At 36.7% G+C, this 18,020-nt stretch overlaps 2 protein-coding genes across 3 annotated transcripts; both read right to left on the bottom strand.

Moving 5' to 3' along the window:
- Positions 1-9,410: 9,410 nt before the first annotated feature.
- Positions 9,411-10,345, bottom strand: LOC115625997. 2 transcript variants are annotated; one of them, XM_030521242.1, is made up of 2 exons: positions 10,268-10,345; positions 9,411-10,213 (listed from the first exon to the last, which is right to left on the bottom strand). In XM_030521242.1, the coding sequence occupies exon 2, from the start codon at positions 10,167-10,169 to the stop codon at positions 9,525-9,527; it is 645 nt and encodes a 214-aa protein (XP_030377102.1). In that variant the 5' UTR covers positions 10,170-10,213; positions 10,268-10,345; the 3' UTR covers positions 9,411-9,524. The 2 variants fall into 2 exon arrangements, with proteins under 2 accessions (XP_030377102.1, XP_030377103.1); XM_030521243.1 differs by having other exon boundaries at positions 9,411-10,189; positions 10,268-10,280.
- Positions 10,346-15,670: 5,325 nt separating this feature from the next.
- Positions 15,671-16,693, bottom strand: LOC115626138. The gene is made up of 2 exons (XM_030521395.1): positions 16,237-16,693; positions 15,671-16,181 (listed from the first exon to the last, which is right to left on the bottom strand). The coding sequence occupies exons 1-2, from the start codon at positions 16,609-16,611 to the stop codon at positions 16,134-16,136; spliced, it is 423 nt and encodes a 140-aa protein (XP_030377255.1). The 5' UTR covers positions 16,612-16,693; the 3' UTR covers positions 15,671-16,133.
- Between the last annotated feature and the right edge of the window lie 1,327 nt (positions 16,694-18,020).

The following is an 18,020-nucleotide window of genomic DNA, read 5'->3' as shown; positions in this document are numbered from 1 at the left end:
ACAATTTTAACTAAATACAATATGATGTGTCTAATATATAGCTTTTAAATTAATGGCAAATAGAATGAACAACACCCAAAACTTTTGAAAAACAAATCAACAATAACAATGAACAAATAAAGTGCTAGTTTTTTAAAGCTTTCCTCAAAAAAATCATAAAACAACATGATTTTAGTTTGTTTTCCTGTAATAAAATGCAATAAATATTTAATTTGTATATAAAAGCTGGTAAGTGTGTCACTAAAAGTTAAAAACAAACATCAGATATAAACATATCAACAATTTAAATAATTTATTCATCATTCAGGTGTCAAAAGAAGGAATCAATTAAGGACCACCAATGAGTAGCAAACATTTGTGACTCTCAAGTTATTCGACAGACCATGATCGACTTGTTTAACCTGCTGTTTGTGGAAGCCTTTATTAAGGGTTAGGGCAGTGTGGAAGAAAATTGCATACAATCCTGGATTCGTCCCTCCAATGAAGCTTCGATCAAGGATCACTATCACTATCCGCTTGCTATTAGTTTTGAGTTATTGTATGCCGACTAATTGATAATATTTTCCAATAAAATAGCCTTTAATTGAATGTGAAATAATAACATATTCTTTTAAACAATGCCGATTTAATTTAATCATATTCCTTACCTAGACTAGACCCACCATTACTTGCTATCTTCAGTTTTTATATTTTCATTTTAAAATCAATACAGTTTCTAGCTTATATATTATACTCTATTGTTGAGTATTTTGGTGACCTTCCTCATAGTTATTTTTATTGTTTGGCCGGCTCGAGGTCAGAGTAAGAAAAACCAATTTATTTAATTTTCTTTTCTTTTTCCGATATATTTCGGTTACGCCACGGTAACCGTCTTCAGGGCAACTACAAAACATATAACATAATTAACATATTAAAACTATAACACAAGAATTTTTATATAATTACTTATTTAAGCAAGTCTGCTCTGTTTGACTTGGAGTTACTAACTAACAGGTGTCTGTAAATATGCGCGCAATTTTCGGTGTCTGCTTTGTAGTTAATTCTGTATTTGTTAGGTGTGTTGATAATGTGTAGCGTTTCGAGAGTGAATCGCTTACTGTAGTGTCGTTCTTGTTGAAGTACTTTCGTTTCTTCAAAGTTGGGGGTGTGTCCAGTCTCTATGCAGTGGGTTGTTAGAGCAGTTTTTTGTGTCAATGTTTGATGCCTTAGTTTGTAGTCTGACTTGTGTTGTGATATCCGTGTTTTTAGTTTCGACTTAGTGGTTCCAATGTAAAATCTCCTACATGGGTTGTCGCTGTCTCCGTCACATGGAATTTTATAGACTACGTTATTCAGGTCCATTTCTGCAATTTTTGCCTTAGTCCTATTAAAAATGTTCCTAAGTGTATTCTCCGGTCTGTGCGCAATTTGTATATCCTCTTTTTGATAGCAGTCTGACTGGGTGAAGCGTTCTGAGAACCCAGATACGTATGTCAGAGATTTGTAGATTTTTGGTGCTCTTGGTTCTTTTTTCTTTGGGTTCTTATGGTTCTTGATTAGGGAATACGTCAATTTGATAGGGAAGTCGTTTTGTGTCAGTATCCGTTTAATTTCTTCCTCTATTTGTTTATGGTAAAATTTGTCACTTGTCTCGAACATCCGTCTTATACAGTTCTTGGCTGTATTTATTATCATATTTTTCGGATGTTTCGAGTGATAGTTAATCAGCCTACCCGATGCCGTCGGTTTCTGGTACCATTTTGTTTTTAGCGTATTCCCACATCTATTTATAGTCAAATCCAAATAATTAAGTTTCTCGTCATTTTCTGTCTCTAATGTAAATTGGATGTCTTTGTGGTATATGTTGAGGGCGTCTAATGTCTTTTGCACCTGTTCCTTGTCAATAATTGCGAACAAGTCGTCAACATATTTGGTCAGGAGTCTTGGTCTATGGATCAATTTCGATGTTGTGTTTTCCAGAAGCTCCTCCATGACTATGTCCGCTATTACAGGGGACGCCGGGGATCCCATCGGTAGTCCCTTAAGTTGTATATACATTCTGTCCGTATACTTAAAATACCTTGTTTCCCGGATGCAGAAATGTACAATGTCCATAAACATTCTCTTTGGGATTTTAGTGAAGCTTTCTATCCTGGTCCAGTTTTTACTGATGACATCCATCGCTAAGTCGATTGGGATGCTCGGGAACAGAGACACCACGTCGAACGAAACTAAAATCTCATCGTCTACTATATAAGTGTTGTTGACCTTGTCTTTAAACTCTGAGGAATTTTTAACGTTATATGGTGAGGTATTGGTCAGGTTCTTTAATATCCCAGCGATGTATCTACTAAGTTCGTGACAAGGGGAACCGACTGACGAACAAATCGGTCTCAGGGGTGTTCCTTTTTTGTGTATTTTCGGTAGTCCATAGATCCTGGGTGGTAGTGCAGTGCTTGTAACTAATTTATTCCTTTCAGTCTTTGTGATTATGTTCAATTGGAGTAGTTTGTCAACGAAGTTGTTGTTTTTATTCTGTAGCCTAAGCGTGGGGTCTTGTCTGAGTGTTCTGTATGTGTTTGCGTCTCCTAGTATATCCGTCATTTTGATATTATATTCCTCCTTGTCCATGGCTACCGTCTTATTTCCTTTGTCCGAAGTTAATATTAAAATGTTGTCATTAGTTTTCAGAAATTTTTTGGTTTGTTCCACTGTGTCTAATATTGCGCGATCTCTTGTGTTAGTTCGGTTGTCGATACAAAAGCATTTTTTGAGAGTGAAGAGAGCATAATGAACAAACTGACAACAACTCTCAAAGAACGACAACTACGAAAACTGGAGAACCTAAGAAACGATCGTAACGAACGGCACACAGACAACAACAAAAAACAGGCAGAGTGGTTTGCAAACCAATCACACACAACATTCCCACCAAACATCACAGCATTACTTGCTATGGGTCCAAAGTACGCTTTACCAACTGACCGAAAAAGCTTTCCGCTCTTTAAATGCATAGCGGACGGAGAGGAGTTGGTACAAACAATAAAAAACAAAGAGAACCAAGAAACAGCTCGCATAAAACTCTCTTTACTAATAAAGAACATGATGACAAACAACCGAACTAACACAAGAGATCGCGCAATATTAGACACAGTGGAACAAACCAAAAAATTTCTGAAAACTAATGACAACATTTTAATATTAACTTCGGACAAAGGAAATAAGACGGTAGCCATGGACAAGGAGGAATATAATATCAAAATGACGGATATACTAGGAGACGCAAACACATACAGAACACTCAGACAAGACCCCACGCTTAGGCTACAGAATAAAAACAACAACTTCGTTGACAAACTACTCCAATTGAACATAATCACAAAGACTGAAAGGAATAAATTAGTTACAAGCACTGCACTACCACCCAGGATCTATGGACTACCGAAAATACACAAAAAAGGAACACCCCTGAGACCGATTTGTTCGTCAGTCGGTTCCCCTTGTCACGAACTTAGTAGATACATCGCTGGGATATTAAAGAACCTGACCAATACCTCACCATATAACGTTAAAAATTCCTCAGAGTTTAAAGACAAGGTCAACAACACTTATATAGTAGACGATGAGATTTTAGTTTCGTTCGACGTGGTGTCTCTGTTCCCGAGCATCCCAATCGACTTAGCGATGGATGTCATCAGTAAAAACTGGACCAGGATAGAAAGCTTCACTAAAATCCCAAAGAGAATGTTTATGGACATTGTACATTTCTGCATCCGGGAAACAAGGTATTTTAAGTATACGGACAGAATGTATATACAACTTAAGGGACTACCGATGGGATCCCCGGCGTCCCCTGTAATAGCGGACATAGTCATGGAGGAGCTTCTGGAAAACACAACATCGAAATTGATCCATAGACCAAGACTCCTGACCAAATATGTTGACGACTTGTTCGCAATTATTGACAAGGAACAGGTGCAAAAGACATTAGACGCCCTCAACATATACCACAAAGACATCCAATTTACATTAGAGACAGAAAATGACGAGAAACTTAATTATTTGGATTTGACTATAAATAGATGTGGGAATACGCTAAAAACAAAATGGTACCAGAAACCGACGGCATCGGGTAGGCTGATTAACTATCACTCGAAACATCCGAAAAATATGATAATAAATACAGCCAAGAACTGTATAAGACGGATGTTCGAGACAAGTGACAAATTTTACCATAAACAAATAGAGGAAGAAATTAAACGGATACTGACACAAAACGACTTCCCTATCAAATTGACGTATTCCCTAATCAAGAACCATAAGAACCCAAAGAAAAAAGAACCAAGAGCACCAAAAATCTACAAATCTCTGACATACGTATCTGGGTTCTCAGAACGCTTCACCCAGTCAGACTGCTATCAAAAAGAGGATATACAAATTGCGCACAGACCGGAGAATACACTTAGGAACATTTTTAATAGGACTAAGGCAAAAATTGCAGAAATGGACCTGAATAACGTAGTCTATAAAATTCCATGTGACGGAGACAGCGACAACCCATGTAGGAGATTTTACATTGGAACCACTAAGTCGAAACTAAAAACACGGATATCACAACACAAGTCAGACTACAAACTAAGGCATCAAACATTGACACAAAAAACTGCTCTAACAACCCACTGCATAGAGACTGGACACACCCCCAACTTTGAAGAAACGAAAGTACTTCAACAAGAACGACACTACAGTAAGCGATTCACTCTCGAAACGCTACACATTATCAACACACCTAACAAATACAGAATTAACTACAAAGCAGACACCGAAAATTGCGGGCATATTTACAGACACCTGTTAGTTAGTAACTCCAAGTCAAACAGAGCAGACTTGCTTAAATAAGTAATTATATAAAAAATTTTTGTGTTATAGTTTTAATATGTTAATTATGTTATATGTTTTGTAGTTGCCCTGAAGACGGTTACCGTGGCGTAACCGAAATATATCGGAAAAAGAAAAGAAAATTAAATAAATTGGTTTTTCTTACTCTGACCTCGAGCCGGCCAAACAATAAAAATATTATACTCTATATGATTTTTGTATTCAATGTCATTTCAAATTCGTCTGTTCATACTATATATTTAAGATAGCTGAAAATATTCGCCATACACTTTTTTCTCGAAATACAAAAGTAGGCATTAAATAAAAGAAAAACGATCGAATAGCGATCAGGAACTCTTTTTCTTATACATGTATATGAATTCGTTGATCCTTCGAAAACTAAGTACAGTTACCATTTCATTGGAAGAAGCATCAGGGCTTGCTTCTTAAGTATTTCCAGATGAAAGAGCCCATTTGAGTTCCTCTCATTATCTTACCACAATCCTCCGGGGTGTAAGACTCTCGCATATTAATTAAAATTACACATCTATCCATAGTTGCTCTTTGTTTGCAAATTGTCAACAGCGTCAGAGGAAACTGACATAAAGAAGCGAACAATACTTTTCAATTAAGTTGGCACTTTTTGCTCTATGGCTTTGGCCCGAGTTCTGGCACTCATTTGTTACATTTGCCTTTCGGCATTTTGGGCTGGCTGGCTGTAAAAGTCGCACACTTAAGAAAAAGTTGCACTGAGTATACAAAAAGAAACATTGCAGCTTTAAATGTCTAGCAGCAAAAAAAAAAAAAACGAGTTCATCGTTATTGTCGCGAGAGCTCGACTTTTGTATACCCTGCTCCATCTCACACAGTCCTACAATTATTTATTATGGTTGTTCATAAAAGGGATTCTTTCCAAGTTAAATATATTAAAAATACATATAGATATGTTTTAGGTTGAATTGGCTTCCAAAACAAAAACGATTGTTGAAAATAAGCCAATTTTGGTGAACTTTAACTTTATACAATGAGCTAGCGGGACTCGAACAACGTCGCATCGAAGTCAAGAGTTTTCATAAAATTTAGCAATTGTCCAACAAGGCTGTCTGCCAAGTGTGGTGTCACTAGCTGTTATGGTTCAAAATTGATCGACGTTCATACAGACGAACACGCGGACTTATGGATGGAAGGACAGGTGAACTATAGCCTTGTTCGATTCGGCTATTTACTTTTAAGCTTCCCTCTGCTTGTTACATATTTTTTGACTTTTTAGTATACCTTTTAATCTTCTGGTTCTGTACAGGGTATTAAAACAGTTGCGTACATTCTGGGGGTGGAGCAGGCAGTTTCAGCAACGCTTTTGAATGGCACGAACGTGTTGCACATGCATCTTCTTCAATGTGAAGTTATGAGGCAAAGTTTCTTTTCCTTCTCACCAGCACTACATATATCTGAGTGGATGAAGGGGGGATCGGGGAATAGGCCACCAACGACAGTTAGTGCTGCTACGTGTGAATGAGTTTTGTGTACTCGCATGCAGATGTATGTGTTTCTGTTTGTGTTTGTGTATATATAGGTAGGTCTGTTTGGCCTGAGTGTTCAGTTGAGCCGTTTGCAATTGGGGGCAAATAAATAGTCCGCCCCAGCCCCAGTCCCAAACCCAAACCCAGGCAGCCAAAGCCAAAGCAACTTTTATGCGCTTCACTTGAAGTTTGTTTGCAAAGAAAATTGTTTTAAAGTGCTGGGTTTTTGGCATTGTGGGTGCAGTTAGTTTTTGCCATCTTGGCTGGCTTTTATCAACTGCAGACTTTACTTTTGATTTTGCACACCATTTTCAGTGCGATCATTAATGCTTAAGTGTATCCGTTTTCCCCTCTCAATACGCTTTAGTTGGGGGGGCATTGAATCATTTGCTGATACATTTAATGACTCCAGCTAATATTAATTCAATAGTGTTGCATTTAAGGTTTATTAATCAGCAGCACTTCAAGCAAATTCATAATTCTACTTTATACCTATTCGTCTGCCTGACCATAGCATTATTCTCTTATTATTTTCTTTTGGCACGTTTCTATTATGAAAACGTATACAGTTTCCTGCTAAAGTTTTGTTACTTTAAATTGTACAAGTCCATTATATTTTTTCCATGATTGAGAATCAAATCATCAGCCACTAATGCACTGCATTAAGTGCTTAAAGGTAATTAAAAGCGGAATAGCAAGCCCCAGAACGAAATACCGCTATTCTAGCAACAGAGTTAATCCAAACTTTCTAGTGGGTGGTCACGAACGCTTTATTAAATGCATCCAGCTCCTGTGCGGTTCATATCAACGTAATGAGTAGACAGGCCGTTAGCGGTCCAAGCGTCCGACAAGTCCGCGATTGATGTTGTTAATGAAGCAGACTTCGCCATCATCATCCATTAATCCATAGCTGCACTACTTTTGCGCTGTTGCTGCATCGGTGTTTGCACTTTCCTCGGCACCACGCACGCTGATTTTGCGCCACTTAAACCCTAAATGCAAACCACAAGCTGTGGAGCCAGGTTTCCCATACCCTTTGCCTGCCTTCCTGTGTCTGCCTGTCTGCGGTACTCGAGCTGTTACTGCTGTTGCGGTTGCTGGCGCTGATGGTGTTGGTGTTGGTCCTTCTTGTTCTTCTTCTGCACTTCACTTGCAGTTGCCATGGCGTGAGCCAAGTGATAAAGTGCAGAGCAATCGGAGCACAAAAAGCGTTGCTGCACATACAGCAGGAAATGACAAACGGAGATGGCATTTGGGCTTAGACAGACTAGCAGAGGGAGCCATAGGTACAACGACTGGGACAGTATGTGGGTATTCAGCTTTTAGTCGAGTTCTGTGGTCAATAAAGAGAGACCGCAACAAGGGTTAAACCTAAGTCATTCTAATTAATGCGAGACTGATTGTGATGCTTGACAGCTTATTACATTGATATCTAATGCAACCAATTGAGAATAGTTGAAAGGGTAACTTTAATCTCATTATCCCTAATTTGCAATTCTTAATAAAAAGTAAACTCTTTATTTTCTGCTATATCCCTAGCACTACCTAATGTATTACAACGTTATTACCTGTGTCGCAAGTATAGCTAAATAAATAAGTTAAAGGGATTACTCGAACCTGCCCTCTTCTTTATAAGCTACAATTAAAATAGTCTACATTGAAAATAATACACGATTGCCTGCACTACTTGACATTAAATGGGAAATAAAGAGCAAAGAAAAGGGAAAATCTAAGCAATTCTCCCTACTCTGGAACCCGTTATAAAAGAGTTTATACATTTTACATCTATAAAGAGGCGTAAAAGGTTGAACTCTAATCCATTCTCTTTTCTTTTAGATTGTGAATTAATATTTAAGTGTGTGACAATGCTTGACGGTCGAAGCAACACAATTAGGCCTTATTCCTTACAAAATACATATTTATGTTAATAACTGCGTTACGCCATCATCCATAGACCAGGGATTAGCTGGATAGTCTCTTGCCTTCCTATTCATCAAATAATATTTGCCCATAACAAAATAGTTAACAGTAAGCGTACAAAATAAGAATGCTTACAATTACAAATCTCATGCTATTGACTCGCAAGAGGATAGGTGGATTTATTATCCACACTGGTCGTGTATACTTGCTATAAAAACCCAGGCTTGAACTTACTCATTCAGTATGGTTTAATGCTATCGAGTGTCTAAATAAATATAAATTAATAGTAAGTTAAAATTGCTCTGTCTAGATCACTACTTGTGTGCTATCGCCTTCTTAAAGACAAAAAGTCAATAAGAAACACAGACAGACTTTCTATAAAAACTGATAATGAATTCGACCTAGGCTGCCGAGAAAAATACCATCCATTTCGTAGCTGGCAGATGCCAGCTCAACAGATAAGGATGTGTAGGTAAACAAGTCATAAGCGTGCTGCGGCAGACCAACTTGTATTATCTGATAAGGTAGAAGATAAGGAAAACGACAAAAAAAAGAATAGTATGTAGAAAATAGTATTAGAACTAGGACAAAATTGTATTTATAAATAAAGCCGTTGAGCCATCGACATTGTTCATTCATCCACAAAACTTCGTCGTCCATTCATCCACAACTTATTATGAGGTCCTCGCACCAATCCAGCTCCGCTTAAGACAAGTGAATCTAGTACTTTGAATATTGAAAATCTTTTTGGGCAGTTTAGATAAGTATTATAATAATATCAAAAGGATTAAGTTTTTAAACAATTTCGAGTAAATGGTATTTGCTATTGACCCTAGTTTCCGGACTCGCTGTCATTCTCTGCCATTAAATTTAACATTTATCTAACGAACTATATATTTGTTTTAGTTCGTCCAATAAACATATTTATAGTATTTATAATATTATATTTGATATAATATCTAGGAACCTAAACTAAAACATGCATAATTCAAATGAATCTGCCCCATTTCTTTGCCGATTAGCTGCAACAACATTTTCGAGTCAATGGTATTTGCTATTGAACCTAGTTTCCGGACTCGCTGTTATTCTCTGCCATTAAATTTAACATTTATCTAACGACCTATATACTTGTATTTGTTTTAGTTTATCTAATAAACTATAAATATGGTTTGATATAATATTTTATCTAGGAACCTAAACTAAAACATGCATAATTCAAATGATTGTCTAGCTAGAGGAGGAATCTGGCCCATTTCTTTGCCGATTAGCTGCAGTGTTTTGGGCTGCTGGTCTGGGTCTTCGCCTTCTCTGTGCTTCAGGTACGCGCATATTTTGGTTGGCTCTGTTCCGAGCCGCACGACCCGATCCCCAGCCCCCCCTATTTCGTTGTGATTGTATTGTGTTGGATATCGCTTGTATGATTTGGTCCCTGGTGCGGGCATTTATAACACGCACGTGGGGCGCTTGAATTAACCAAGTTCTATATTCATATCCAGCTTGGGCTGCTATGCTCATTTGGGCTCTGTTCCAGGGCCGAAAATTTATCCGGGGAAGCTCTCGTACGCGTATCATTTGACGACGATTGGATATTACCGATTCAACTTGGCGGCGTCGACGGCGACGTCTATTTTGAAGCAGACTCAATCCGGCAACAATTGATGGTGATGGTCCACGGGGCAAGGAACTAGAAGACGGTGCATGCACCACCTCATTTTCCTCCGAGTTGTCGTTTACCTCAGCCTCTGGCTGTGGTTGTGCCTCAGCGCTTGGTGCTGGTATAATCGATGTTGCCGATCCTACAGTCACCAGTTCCGGCTCATCCTGACGCTCATCAATCTCATAAGGATCGATTGTCGATGAGTTATCAGACATTTCTTGACAGCTAATTGTATCTTTGTTTAAATGTTCTTTACTGTCTATATGCTAGTTTATATTTAATATTGATGAATATTTTAAGGAGATTGGCTCACCTTTTAATGCAAACTGCGAAATTTAAAGCTGCTTAGTCGATGCTGCTGCAATACACGTAACAAAATTTTACCAAAAAAGTTTCTGTATATTTTTGTGTGTAGAATCTGTGTGCTCTGTTCTCGTCTTTAAATCCAACTGAGCAATATAGCTTCAAAACAAAGCATTCAACTGACTTTTGAGGAAGTCAGTTTCAAGGCGCACTTCATTTTTTTTCAATTTTTAGAAACAATAAATAACTCTCAACGTGCAGAAAAACTGCAAAAATGTAAATGAAACGCGACTTTAAATTAAAAATAAAGCAGAATCGAAAATAGAAGAGAAATTAATAATTATAAATATTCCCTATTGGTTAAACCCTTCAACTAACTGTTTGCTTCAATGAGTTTTTAAGATAGGAAGGCTGTTTCAAGGAATTTAGACCAACCATATATCTATTGAAGGATTTAAAGTGTAGACTTTTTAATTATTGATTTTTCTTCAATAAAGAGCAGAACATAGAAAATACTTGTAGCACCACCTGAAAACTTCCCCGACACAGTACTATGTATCTGGATTAGATTTACAAAGATAACTCGGTGTCGATGCGCATTACTCTGAGGGGAGAGGTTACAATCGAGTCCCATAACTTCAATATCATTGTTCGCCTAAAAAACCATTATATTGCCTTCAACGGAGTTATCAAATTTGGGGAAAGCTAATTATAGATTTTTGTTTAAAATGTATTCAGGGAAAGGCGCAGATTTAACAAAAGACAGTACTAGACAAGCCTTGGGCTTAATAATATATGTTGACCTATCTTATATGTACAAGTATACTGTCCGAAGCTTATTATTCGTTTCACTCCCACTCCTCAAGATTGCATTAATTATAATCATTTTTGTTCTTTCTAACTCTCCTCACCTTTTAAATACTACAACAACTGGTCCTTTCACAAATTACTACAATTTGGTTCGCTATCAGTATCAATAATCTAGATATATGTATGTATATTTACTACCCTGTTTGGGTTTACACCTCCAGTTTGCCTTTTCGCTGCCGTACAGCCTGACGGAACACAATCGCTCAATTAAGTGGGAAAAAGGTCACGTAAAATCACAAATCAAACTTCAATTACCAGCCCCAGCAGTACCAGCAACACCATCACGGGCGAAATCTGCCCCTAGCATAATTTAACAAGTTAATTTCACAATATTTGTCGCTCAAGCGCGTACAAACAAAATTTGTGGCATTTGTGGTGGGTTGCATGTAACGGTGTGGAGGGGGTGGGAAAGGGAGAGGGGAGGTGTTAATCAACGATAGCAACAAATCAATTGAATTGCAGGCACGTATCGACCATAACAACCGCCAATCAACGCACACAAATACCTACGCATGCAACTTAAATTGAAAATCGACTATTGACTGGGCAGCTCCAGCGACAACACCAACAACAAAAAGGTAGCCACATCAACTACTATCAGCGCAGCAAGTACAGCGACAATAATGTGTAAATTATTATTACTAATACGACATGTTGGACGCAACACTGGCACTACACGCACAACCATGCGGTCAGTTAATGATGAAAGGGTCGGCAGCAAATGGTGTAGGGCTACAAATCCTGCGGCTATGTAGACCCGGCAGCTTCAAGCCTATTACTTTTCAAAGTTAGTCTTGATGGTGCTATTTAAATAGCATTGCAAGGTTCTTTGGAGTTGAAGTTAAATTAGTATATATTTAAATAAAATATAAAAAATTTAGATGTTGGAGATTTTCCTTTTACTCTACTTAATTAGCTGTTAAGTAGAATTACTGTTCCTATAATATACTTTTTCTATAATATCTCTGACCACTCCCCCAACGAGTCGGAGGCATTAAAAGACGTTATTGTATAGTTTTTTCTTAGGCTTTCTTATCTTTTAAGTTGAAATTCTAACCTTGTATTATTAAATATCTTTGTTTTATTTTATAATATTATATTATAATATAAATCATAGTTTCTGTATATGTATCGACAGCACTATTTGTTGATTTACTAAATAAATAAAATAAATAAATAAAAATATATTTAACAGAATTTATAAATAATTTTTAAATAAATTCTTCATTTAGTAGGCTTTATTTTCAATTGATATTTAGATTTATGTACACATCAGATACCTGCATGTCAACAGCTTACCATCAGACGTTTACTAGTCAGAATTCTGTGCAGATGATTATTTCTTAGATTTGAACCGATGTGTATATCAGACGGATAATCGTCAGTTGCGGCACGTTCTGAGTTTACAAGTTAGTCGTCTTTCAACCATATATTTACACACCAGATATATATATTCATCGACTGTTCAGATGCCTACTCGTGAAATATCCAAGTCTGATTGAAGCCGTCTTGGAGTGTTTTTTTCGCTACTAGCCATCATTTATCACCAAATTATTTATTTATTTATCGACATCGACAAAAAATGCAGTCGATGTTAAAGAAAACATAAAAAAGAAAAAATAGATATATATAATAGAGAACTTAAACTAAATAAAACTAAAGAAATAAAAAAGCCTATAGCTTGATACTGCCTTGCACAAATCCTGCCAGTGTTTCATTTGTTGGTTACTTCATCGTTGGACACTCAATACCAGCCGAACTGCAGGGTAGGTGTGTGTATTTATGGGCAGATGTGAGTGTGTGTGTTTTCATTATGAACACAATACAATTACACATATGCATTTCTCACTTAAATGAATGCGTGGTTTGGCCAATGGGTTATTTTGGGGCAGCCTGCGAGCAAGTCTACATATAATTTGCATAGCAACCGCTGAGTCATACATTCGGGTGCAGAGGCGACTCTATGTGTGTGTCTTCTCATAACACACTCTAATGCAATAATAAATTTTATTTGCGAACACACACAGACACCCGGCTTACCGAGGGCACACAAAAACTAATTACATGCCACAATGATTATATTTTACAACGCCATCGAGCCTTCCCATTGCAACAACGGTAGCAGTTGAAACTAAAACTATAGAAATACAGGAACGAGAACAACAACACAGACTAACTACAGCAATGCTTTTTATGGGAATAGTCTTCTAACAACCCTCTCGAATTGTTGGGAAACAAATGTTTTTCGAATAAATTATAATTTTGTTAATAAGTGTAGGAATGGTGCGAACAAAAATTTAGAAGAATTGAAAGTTGACTTTGAAAATTAATAAGTCTATGACGGTGTACGATTTAGTAAGGTAAGGATTTGAAAGGTTGTTTAATTTAGGATGTCTGCTAACTTTCGGGAATCCCATTTACACAAAAAATAAAAAAACAATAGTTTCGTAAAAGAATTTACTGTTTCCTATTAACGAGCATGTCTTATTTCTTCAACTTCATACAAAACTCGATTGAGTTGTTTTTGGAGACTTCATGGCTGCTCTTGATATTCAGGCTTACCAGCAGCTTATGACACCCAACAGCATGTGGGATGCAGATTCCCTGTTCGGCCAACACTTTGATGCCACACGCAAATCAAATGCTGGACTGCCACAATCCCCGCACATTTCAACAGAGGAATGTAGAACCAAAATTTCAGCCAAACAATCGCTATCAATGGTAAGCGTGCGAAGTCTACTTTGCGGCGTCGCCGACCGCAGTGCATTGAAGCGAAATTATTGAAACCAGAGGCTGAGAAATTGCCTGTGTGTTGTGGTTAGCATATACAGTACAGTAGATACCGCTTATAAACATTGGGTACAGTAGATACTGCCTTTATTTTAATGTAAAATGCAAACTTCGAATCGAGGAATAAGGTTGCTCATATAAATAAGTATACATGCATATAAGCTTCTTTTTTTTTGAGTCCGTATAAAAAGAATTTCATGGAAAAGCATTCTTCAATGGATAAATATCAAAGCGAAGTTTAATTGTGTTCTGATTCTTAACAGTAAGCTCGTCACTTTGATAGCATTCAGCAGATTTCGAAATAGAAGCAGAAAAAGCTAAGTTTAGTCTATTTTTCTGAGTATATAAAGCATTTCATAGTAAACATTCTTCAATTGATAAATCTTGAGCATATGCATATGTACATATACATGCTTTTTTTTGGGTCTGTATAAAACGAACTTCATGGAAAAAGATTCTTCAATGCATAAATCTTAGCTATATCAAAGCGAAGTTTAATTGTGTTCTGATTCTTAACAGTAAGCTTGTCATTTTGATAGCATTGAGCAGCTTTCGAAATAGAAGCTTATTCAATTTTTCTGAGCATATTAATAAGTTTCAAGGCAAAAAGATACAGATCTTTGCTCTTTGATTGGAGTAACTGATATTCCCTGTTCGCACACAAATATTTAACTGGCCAGACATCATATCATTAACACATCGGACATATGTGTATGTGTGTCGAAAAAATACAACATTTAATGAAATAAAACAAAATAAATGTGGAATGCAATAAAAAAAGCTCAGGGCATATTTCATTCTTTTTGTTCGGGATGATGAAATAAAATATTGTACAGCCAACAGATGCAACGGTGCTTGTGCAATATGCGCAACACGGTTTGTATTTTAATTATAGCCCGAGGGCCAGTTGAGCAGTCAAACGAATGGTCGGACGACAGGACAAATGGAAAAAGGCCTGCTGGCAAGCAACCAACACCGACTGGTTGTTTATTGAAAGCGGCTCACGCAGTTGTTGCTTTAATTCTTTTCATAGCACTTCGGTTGCGTGTGTGTGTGTGTTCATAGGTCCTTTTTGGGGTTTTATTGAAATTCTGTGGGTCGCACACATCAATGGTATAAGGCAAGACAATGAATGGTGCCTGCATGTCCTGCCTGGTCGGCTTGTAGTGTCCGTCCAATGGCGCTTTTGAGAAATGTGCGAACATTTTATTTTTAAAATGAAATACAATTGTCTGACTGCAATTAAAGCCAACTCCTACCAAAAGATATGTCTGCGTATATCTGAGGTCTGCGCATTCCGCCATTTCAGCGGAGTACGGGAAGTTGTGCACAACTTCCGGTTGGCATTCATTGAAATATGGCGAAGACAAATTATTGGTTTTGGTTTGAAGTGCGAAAACAGTTTAATTAAAAAGAAGCAGGCTGTTGAAATGAAAAATAGTGAATTAATTGATTTTTGAAGAGCTGCAATTTAAAAGCAAGTATGGCGTAGATATTACTTATAAGATACTAAGAAGTGGCCATTGATAGTATCAGTTTGACGAAAGTTTTCAATAAAACAAAAGATATATCCATTTAAACACAAACCTATCGTTACTGTATAGTTTCGCATCACAAGTTGAACAACAAAGTCATTTAAAAATTTGCATACATCGAATCTAGAAGTTGGTAAAATTGTCAATCAATTCCTAATTTTAAAGAAAACAATCAACTTGTGAAGCATACTTAATAGAAATAAATACATTGAGCTATCATAGAAAAATATTTACACAACCCATAGGCATTCGTTGTAGTAAAAATTGTAATTTACCTAACCCTTGCTAACTTTTATCACCATGAACATTTGTTTGAAAATAATCGCCTTTTTCCAATCCAATAATTTACAAAATATATTAAATATGTTGTAAGTGACGTTGAATGATTTCCTCCAATCTTTCCCAGTAAACAAGTCAGTTACAAAATAAAAGAAACAGGCAACTGGAGTTGTAATGAAGCCATATTTCGAACTGCATAATCGGGTGATATTAATTCTGAACCTCTTGAAACTTTTTGCGGACATCATTGAGTTATAGCTTCAATATATATAAAATAAACTGTTCCAGAAGTTAGCACCAAATCCATTCCATACTAAGTATTATAGCTCAATTATTATTTTAATTCCACTTAAAGTATCTTTTAATGTCATAAATCCGTTAACTCAGTATTTTTTTGGGCAATTATTGTTCTTCAACCGAAGTCGGTCTGGCACTGAACATGGAGGTTTCCTAAAAGCGCAATTCTGTTAAAAAAATACTTCTCTCCAGTTTCTTGTTTACTTACAGTTGCTCTTAGTATTAAACTTTCAATAACCATTTCTTCTTCTTCCTTCTCCTCTGTGGGCCCAACTATTGGTAATGGCGGTGGTTCGGAATATGGTGTGATATCAATTGGATTAAAATCCCCCTCGTCGTCTCTTACAACGAGACTCAATTGTACAGGTTCCTGCGGTGTTGCAATCGAAGCTATGATGCCATAATCCTTCAACTTATCCGAATTCATCATCTGTTTGTTATCCTTAGAAAATAATAGCTGATCGAAAGGTCGAACATTCAAGAGGGGCGCTATCATGCACTTCAAATCATAAATTGTGGTGTTTTCTTTAATATCGAGAAGTATTGTGCTGTTATGTTTGCGTATCATCACATATACATCCATGTTGGCTGGATATTGGAAATTGTTCTTCGAGCTGTTTTTCGTAAATCGTGAGCTGAAGATGTGATGTGCAGTGCTGGTTTGCTTTCGTTTTCTAATTTATGATTATATATGTTTTGTGTAGAATTGAAGGAATTCAATGCCTACTGGCAGGTTTTTAAAGTCTTTTTTCTTTATTTGAAAGTATTCCAAGCATATTTATATTTTCACAAATGCAGAAAACCGACAGAAATGCAGAACTGTAACTTAAGATTCATAGCTGTTTTAGATGAAATGTTTTTCCCTATGAAGATGATATCGAAGTTATTAAACATCGCTGTATTAAGGTAAAAGGGGATTTTCTGGATAAATATAAATAATACCTATAATCGCTTAATATATTCCCAAAACAAGTAGGAACGAGGAAGAGCAGGACTTATCGGAGCTATTAAATATCGCTGTATCGAGCTAAAACAGAACTTTGTGGATAAATATAAATAATACCTATAATCACTTAATAAACATCTAGAGGGTTTTTTACACTTTAATATGTTGACAACAAAGATAAACATTTACAAAGAACTTATAACAAAACAATAAAACCTTTTTAACAAGTTGCGTAAATAGTGTATCCCTTCGCTTAAATATGGGTGGTAAAATATTTCCAATTATCGTTTCACAATTCATATTTAATGAGTGGATTAAAAACATTGGCAACATGAATCAATCACTTACATATTCGTATCCGTTCAGCAGCTGTTAATCGTCGCTTTTATTTAAAACTTTATTGCATATTCATTGCATATTATATTATGTCTGTTTACATCACATTACATGGCTGATGGACGTTATAGTTTTACGATATTTATTTACAGTCTGCATTGTTTGCTTACATAATTAAAGCGTCAACCGCAAAATATTTAAATATGCAGGCAAATAAAAGCCAAATAGGGGACACTTTTTTAATATCCGTTGAAATTGTTTGGCCACAACTTTTGACAATGAGAGAGGGATATATCAATGTTCAGACCGGATATTGTGTGGCTTGCCATCCCGTGAATCATGCAACTCGAACGTAGCAGAAACAAGAACTTAAAAAAATGGGCAAACAAATATTAAAGGAACGTTGATTGATACTCGCATTGAAGTGTGATTTTTGTGTTTTTCTACATGGCAGGCACCCCAACACCTCCCAATCAACCCCATTTTATATGCATGCATGCACTTTTATGATTATTTTTCATTATCAAAACATGCGAGGCATGAACTTTTTGCTGCCACACACACAGCTGGCAACGGGCAACGGGCATCGGGCAACATTGCAACGTCAGTTTACTTTCATTCATTTATGCGGGCCTCGCTGGAATTTCCCATTCCGAACAATGGACGCCCAACGCCATTCACGACAAATTGTTGAGCTCGTGCGGGTCACT

Source organism: Scaptodrosophila lebanonensis, unplaced genomic scaffold (assembly GCF_003285725.1).
Source record: "Scaptodrosophila lebanonensis strain 11010-0011.00,11010-0021.00 unplaced genomic scaffold, SlebRS2 tig00000080-arrow-pilon, whole genome shotgun sequence".
Taxonomy (NCBI): Eukaryota; Metazoa; Arthropoda; class Insecta; order Diptera; family Drosophilidae; genus Scaptodrosophila; species Scaptodrosophila lebanonensis.
The sequence above is the reverse complement of the archived record's forward strand: the minus strand, read 5'-3'. Positions and strand labels throughout refer to the sequence as shown.